At 42.9% G+C, this 7,500-nt stretch overlaps 1 protein-coding gene across 1 annotated transcript in view; it reads left to right on the top strand.

Annotated features, from left to right (window-relative positions):
- The window catches only part of LOC118393749 (T-cell immunomodulatory protein-like), a 125,516-nt gene that overhangs the window by 35,520 nt on the left and 82,496 nt on the right, over nucleotides 1-7,500 (top strand). Inside the window, exon 9 of the mRNA XM_035786790.2 lies at nucleotides 346-440. Coding sequence (XP_035642683.2) covers nucleotides 346-440 — 95 coding nt within the window. The remainder of the gene's footprint in view (nucleotides 1-345; nucleotides 441-7,500) is intronic.

Raw genomic sequence — 7,500 nt, 5'->3', positions numbered from 1 at the left:
CTCCTATATATCTCTCTCTCCTCCTCCCTATATATCTCTCTCTCCTCCTCCTATATATCTCTCACTCCTCCTCCTATATCTCTCTCTCTCCTCCTCCTATATCTCTCTCTCTCCTCCTCTCTCTCTCTCTCTCTCTCCCTCCTCCTATCTCTCTCTCTCTCTCTCTCTCTCTCTCTCTCTCTCTCTCTCTCTCTCTCTCTCTCTCTCTCCTCCCCTCAGTGCTCTGATTGAATGTTTTTACTCTTACCTCCGCTGTTCTGTCTCTGTTCATTTCAGTTTTCCCATCATCCTGCTTTTTTTTTTGTTGCTCCTTGTTTTATTCATGTCTTTCTCTTTTTCTTCCAGATGGAGATGGGTTCCAGGACCACCTTCTCCCAGTGTGTCTGGACGATGCATGCCACAGGAGTGCCATCTACCTTTCTAAGCCCGGGGAACCTGAGGTACCGTACTCCCCCCATTGAAACCTGACACGAGACCTCAAATCTTGCTCCACCCTAAAACTAAACTAGCCCTGCCCTCGTCCTTTACAGGTTGCCATTTTGAGTGTCCGTTTTTTTCTTTCTCTCCCAGGCATGAGCCTCTTGGTCGTGCTGTAAACACCAGGTTTCCTTTACGAGAGCTGCTGAGTGACACAGCCAATACCTGCACCACCTCTCTCTGACTCCCGTCTCTTAGTCTCAGAACCACTCTCCCTCATAATTACTCTCCTCATCCAGGAGATCGACAGCACACACCCATAAGTGGCAGGACTACAATAGAGAAAATGAGTTCATAGCCACTCCGAGACTAATGAGGGTCTTGCAAAGAAGATAAGTCAGCACTGCTTTCCTATTTTCCCCCCACAAACGTCTGATTTTGTATGCCTGTCACAGACAATTGTGATTTGAGCAGGGGGATACTGAGCGAGAGGAGAAGACTGAGGGAGAAGGAAATGAGAAAGACGGCTGAACATATGTTGTCTTTTGTTTGGTTGTCATACTGTTCATTTCTTTACCGTCAGAGATGAGGAGTCGGAAAAGTTTTCCGTAGTTGATTCCACTAGCTATCCTCTAGCTAGCCACTAGCTATCCTCTAGCTAGCCACTTCGACCTTTTTTACTCACTCTCTCATCATCTTCTCCGCTTTCTATATATAATTTGTCGCTCTCCATCTTTTCTCTCATCTCCCTCCACCTATTCTTCTATTCTTCTTTTTGTCTCTCTCTCATGTCCTGAGCCCAGTGGGGTGGGGAGCACCACTGAGTCCCTGCTCATTTTCTCTCAGCTAGCCTGTGTAGCTCCCACTGACCGCAGGCCACGAGACATGATTGGATTAGAAGCTTGGTAGGAGGAGATGCTCTGTTCAATCAGTGTCTGGGATCTTTGTCTTTGTCGGTACGTGTTCCGGTATGTTCCTGCAGGTGTGTATGCTTCTGTACAGATGGGCACGTGTCATTGTGTGCAGGAACATGCCCCCCCCCCACACACACACTGATTGAGACCAGTTGATCTTGCGGTGTGTTATTTCCATCACGCTAATCCGCTGCTCATTGACAGCGTAAACATGTAGCTTCACACTCATTAGACTGTTTACAGAGGCTATTCATTATATTCACTCACACTGCATGTGTACACGCCCTCTGAATATGAACATAGCACACTGGGTCTCATTGAATTGCTGCATGAGAAGGGATAGGCTATTTTCTCCTATAGGTGGAACCCCATACATCTACCTACCATATCCCTGGGGCGGCAGGGTAGCCTAGTGGTTAGAGCGCTAGACTAGTAACCGGAAGGTTGCAAGTTCAAACCCCAAGTTCAAACCCCCGAGCCGACAAGGTACAAATCTGTCATTCTGCCCCTGAACAGGCAGTTAACCCACTGTTCCTAGGCCGTCATTGAAAATAAGAATTTGTTCTTAACTTTAAAAAAAAAAAAAAAAAAAAAATATATCCATCCTGACCTATACCAATCCACCCCATATCCATGAAGTATAAGTATCTCCCTTGTGAGTGTAGGTTTAATTTCACCCAGGCCTCTGTGTCCGTGGTCGGGGGAGGAGTCGGTGTCCCCGCTCTGACAGGATACAGACATTTTAATGGAGCCTATATCCAGACGTTCCTCCAGAGACGGGGATCCGCGGGCCGGGAGGCGGCCTAGGATTTGATTGTCCCTTAATCGGCGTGCCGGGAGGAAAGCCCATCCATAAAACATGGAGAGGGGAACGGCGGATTGTCTGAGGGGGCATGAGTAAGCGCCAAGGTATGTGCAAGGAATTCCAATGCAGAGAAGGGTGGATACATGGGTTGGCCCGTATATCTCCACCTCCCTTCCTTCTCCCGGCACCACACTGTTATTCATTTCATTTTCATGTACTGCATAACCAACAATTTGTCCCGAGGTTTGACAGTATCTGGAGCTGGTGGGATTGTTTCTTTGTATTTATTTTTGGGAGGAAGATAAATAATATTTATGTTCCTGCTGCCTGATTTGTTATTACTTTGCCTTCTCAGCATTCTGCTGTGCTGCTAGCACCATTACAGCACGGGGCCACTGTCCTGAATAGAAGAGTAAGTTGAGCCGTGTGTGTGTGTGGTGTGTGTGTGTGTGTGGTGGGGGGGGTGTTAGGTAGCCTACGTCTTCTTGATCCATTTGGATGGCCAGTCAATCATCTGAAGACTCAGGGCATGAGTGGGAACAGACAGTTGAGTTGAATCTCAGCCAAGCCCCCGTCAACTGATGCATAGGAGAGTGGAACACGACATGGCCATTATCTCCACCCCGCCGATTTAATATACACTGCCAAGTTTCCACTGTGAACGAGTCAGGCCATCAGTCTGAGACAGCCGGACACAGGGCACGGTAGCACCAGGTGCCATCCACAGATACCCTCTGTCTTTGTGACATGCTGACATGTGGGTGTAGTCTGTCACCAGCTTTGTCATCAGCTCTGCCACCCCACTCTCGCTCTCTTTTGGTCTCAGGGACACCTGTTCAATGTTTCTTTATTCATCACAGGACAATGAAATACACCCTCTCTCTCTTTCTCTTTTCTTTGCTCTTGCTCTCTTCCTCACTCATCAGCACCTCGTGCATTTCCCCTATGTTTGAACTTTTTTTCACATTTGTGTTAGCCTCTTACCTCCACCCGACACGCAGGCGTCCCATCTAGACATCTGGAAATGCAAATGCGCTACGCTAAATGCTAATAGCACTTGTTAAAACTCAAACGTTCATTAAAACACACATGCAGGGTACTGAATTAAAGCTACACTCGTTGTGAATCCAGCCAACAAGTCAGATTTTTAAAATGCTTTTCGGCGAAAGCATGAGAAGCTATTATCTGATAGCATGCAACACCCCTAAAGACCCGCAGGGGACGTAAACAAAATAATTAGCATAGTCGGCGCTACACAAAATGCAGAAATAAAATATAAAGCATTCATTACCTTTGACCATCTTCTTTGTTGGCACTCCTAGATGTCCCATAAACATCACTATTGGGTCTTTTATTCGATTAAATCGGTCCATATATAGCCTAGATATCGATCTATGAAGACTGTGTGATCAAGGAAAAAAACAGCGTTTTATAACGCAACGTCATTTTTTTTAATTAAAAAAGTCGACGATAAACTTTCACAAAACACTTCAAAATACTTTTGTAATGCAACTTTAGGTATTAGTAAACGTTAATAATCGATCAAATTGATCACGAGGCGATGTATATTCTATAGCTGTACGTCTTGAAATAATGTCCGGATAAATCTCAACCAAAATATCCAGTCGGAAACCGGAAGAAATGGGCTGTCTCTTGTCCGTTTGACCAAGAAACAAATCCTAGGCAAATGACAAGACTGTTGACATCGTGTGGAAGCTGTAGGTATTGCAACCTCGGCTCCAGGTAATGTGGTTTCTATTCAACAATACATTCAAGTGGCGCATTGATATATTTTCCAGTTTTCAGTGATCAGATTTTCCTGTGCTTTTCGATGAAACGCACGTTCTGTTATAGTCACAGCCGTGATTTAACCAGTTTTAGAAACGTCTGAGTGTTTTCTATCCACACATACTAATCATATGCATATATTATATTCCTGGCATGAGTAGCATGGCGCTGAAATGTTGCGCAATTTTTTTTACAGAATGTTTGAAAAAGTAGGGGGTAGGATCAACAGGTTAAAAGGCATTTTATCTTGGCCTCAAATCTATCAGGAGAAACATGCGAAGTGCGATATACATAAATCCATCCTAGATTACATATATCATTTATTTAAGTAAGGGCTAAACACCGACGTTCTGGACATTACCTTGGTATTAATGGACGACCGGATAGCAGAGTCCTTCCGTGGAGTTAATTTTTCCAAGGTAGTGTGCAGAGCGGAGGCGTTTCCCCCGTTTATACAGTACCACATATTCCAAAGAAAATAATACTGAAGCACACATTTACTGGTATAGAAATGATATGTTTTCGTTTATAATTTGATAAGTACATTCAACTTTTATCATCCCAGCAAACCTGGTTGCCAGAGACGTGACCCAGTCGTTCGTTTATTCGGTTGCCATGATAGCTGGAAACGTTCTTATCCCTTGCTTGCTAGCTAGGCAACTATAGCTAACACAGGCACGTCAAACAGTGCAGCCAGGATAACAGAATAGCAGTATTTGCATTTGATTCAACTGTTTTCCAGTGGCATTTATTTGGATACATCCATAACAATGAGCTGATGATTCGCGATTTCACCTGGCACCGAAAGGTTGCTCTCTTCTCAGGACTGTTCATTACAGTAGAGATCACGTTGCAAATGAAACACTAGGCTAAACGCTAGCTAAATCGTTTGTTGCTAGCAAATCTGCCAATATAACCGAATTCAACAATGACAGTTGCTGAAAACAGCTGGTCAAACTATACTGAACAAAAATATAAACGCAACTATTTCAAAGATTTTACTGAGTTACAGTACATATAAGGAAATCAGTCAATTGAAATAAAAGAATTAGTCCCTAATCTATGGATTTCACATGACTGGGCAGGGGCACAACCATGGGTGGGCCTGGGAGGGCATAGGCCCACCCACTGGGGAGCCAGGCCCAGCCAATCAGAATGAGTTTACCCCCCACAAAAGGGCTTTATTGCAGACAGAAATACTGTTCAGCAGGGATTATCATGACAAAGGAGAAATGCTCACTAACAGAAATGTAAACAAAGTTGTGCAGAAAATCAGCAACACTGCAAAATGCTGGGAAGGCAAAGTAATAACAAAATAATATTTTTGTGCATATGGAAAATATCTGTTTTTAAATGTTTTATTCCAGCTCAGACCAACACAACATTTTGTATTTATATTTTTGTTCAGTGTAGAAACGTGGGAGGATTTGACAGCATAGTGCCACTTGCGTGATGACCGCGGCATTGAGGACATTTACATGCACAGTAATAATTCGATATTTAAAACTCTTTTATGGCAGTAGGCAGATTATACAATAGTCATATAAACACCGTACTCTTATCTGAATCGGCCTAAAGTCAAACTCGAAGTAAGCATACGCCGACTTTCTGAGGAATCTTTCAAATGATTAGCACATGTAAAGACCTTATTCTGCGTTCCAGTGGTGTATTTGATCTGCGCATGTGCTATCAGCCTAGGGACCCTCCCTCTTTAGCACGAGTGACGTGAGTTCGGAACAACTGAATGTATACTTCTTAGAAGTAGTTTCCACATTCAAATGTTATATGTCCGACCTCACAAACATGGTCACTGTGGTAGAGCGTTTATTTTGATTGGCAATTGTCTGCGTTTATCAGAGTGCCATCGGGTAGCGTGATTTCAGATGTGTCCATGTAACGTTAAACATGATTATTTGGGAAATTGTTCTTCTTGCAAAGCAAGTAAACGTTTTATTCTAACTTTTGCATTAATCTGATTATCCACAATATTAGCATTATTGTGTGCATGTAACCATACTCATTGATGTACCGTACTCACCATGTTAGGTCATCAGATGCTGCAAAACAATATGTCTCTGCAAAAACAAATGAATCCTAGTTAGCTATGTACATTTTTCCTCGTTTGACCTGAGTTTAGAATGTATCCAATTTTGGTTTGTGTCGTTGTTGATTTGACTTTCTGTAACATGGTAGCAAGAACTGTCAGCATGGTGCAGTGCTTTAGAACTGCAAAAAAAAGTGCTTATTGTTGGAACTACTTCACATGTGTCTTTTCCAACTCTCTCATATATCTGGTTTTAATGCGAACTCTAAAATTCCCTTTTAACCAATCAGAAATTAGTATTCGACAATACTGTGGTATGAATCATAATAATAGTCTGATCTCCATGGGAATTGAAAGAACAAAACAGCTGCTCGCTAGATGCAGTCTTGTGAATGAACTGGAATGGCTTTGCAATGATGATGTGATGAGCGATATAGTTTTTCTTTTGCGGCTCTTAAAGCAGGGAGTTCATTAGATGTTTTTTTATGTCCACGGCGACGTCTGTGTTCTCTATAGATATAATGGCACCTCGTCTGCCGTTCCCCGCGGCTTCTGACATTTTAATTTCTTGGCCTAATGAACCGTCGCTGCCGCGGTGGTCGAATCGATAGGAGGGAACCTGCTAACACTGTAGCTTTAGTAAACAATGTGTTGACGAGACCGCTGTGTCTGTGCTGCGTTGTATGCTGAGATTTCTCTGGGATTGATAAAATGACATTTGTATGCCTGCCGCTTCCCTCCCTCACCATCAAAATGTTGAGAATTACCTTGGAGGAGAAAACACCGTCATAGTTTTCCCGATTTAATAAGATCATCGTCTGTTTTCGGCCCTGCACTGTCACCTCTTCCAATGATATATGTTAAATCCATTGACCTTTTGATCCAATGAATTTCAGAATTTAAGGGAAATGTTTAGGGCACTCTATGTAAAAGTGTAAAAATGGGTCACCTCTCTGAATGATTACACACATATCAAGAAGTAGTGTTTTAACAACTTCATTTAAACGATAACGTGGGATTGCATGTTAGGCTTCATGCTCACCTCATTATTCAAATGTGCTTGGCTTCTCTGCCTGACCTTCAAATTATCTCAAGGTTTTATGACCTTATGAGTCTACTAATGCAGGCCTTGCTGACTCCACCACTCGTATTACCTGGGTAATCGCCTCATGCATGATCTCCCTCTTCCACACACTGCACCTGCTGTAATATAATAATACCTATGCCATCAACATGCATTCGATGTGTTGCGTCTCCTATTTTACTTTGCAACGTTTACTTTGCCCACATCTGCTGTAAGGTGGCGTCTGTCTCTTGCTCCTCTTCGGGTGTTGGCCAAGATTGGGGATGTCTAGTTGTCCTGATGTTTATAAAAAACATAGTGACACCCTTTTGAGTGATTGTTGTGATAGTCACTCACTTCCTGATATGTGCAATATTTGCTGATTTTAGTAAATTAATTCTACACATCCCAAACTACTGTTAATGCTGTATATGGGAAAAGTATCTGTTTGTGGGGACATTACAATCTT

Source organism: Oncorhynchus keta, chromosome 14, assembly GCF_023373465.1.
Source record: "Oncorhynchus keta strain PuntledgeMale-10-30-2019 chromosome 14, Oket_V2, whole genome shotgun sequence".
In the NCBI taxonomy this organism is placed as follows: domain Eukaryota; kingdom Metazoa; phylum Chordata; class Actinopteri; order Salmoniformes; family Salmonidae; genus Oncorhynchus; species Oncorhynchus keta.
Note: the sequence above shows the minus strand (reverse complement) of the source record. Positions and strands in the feature narration are given on the sequence as shown.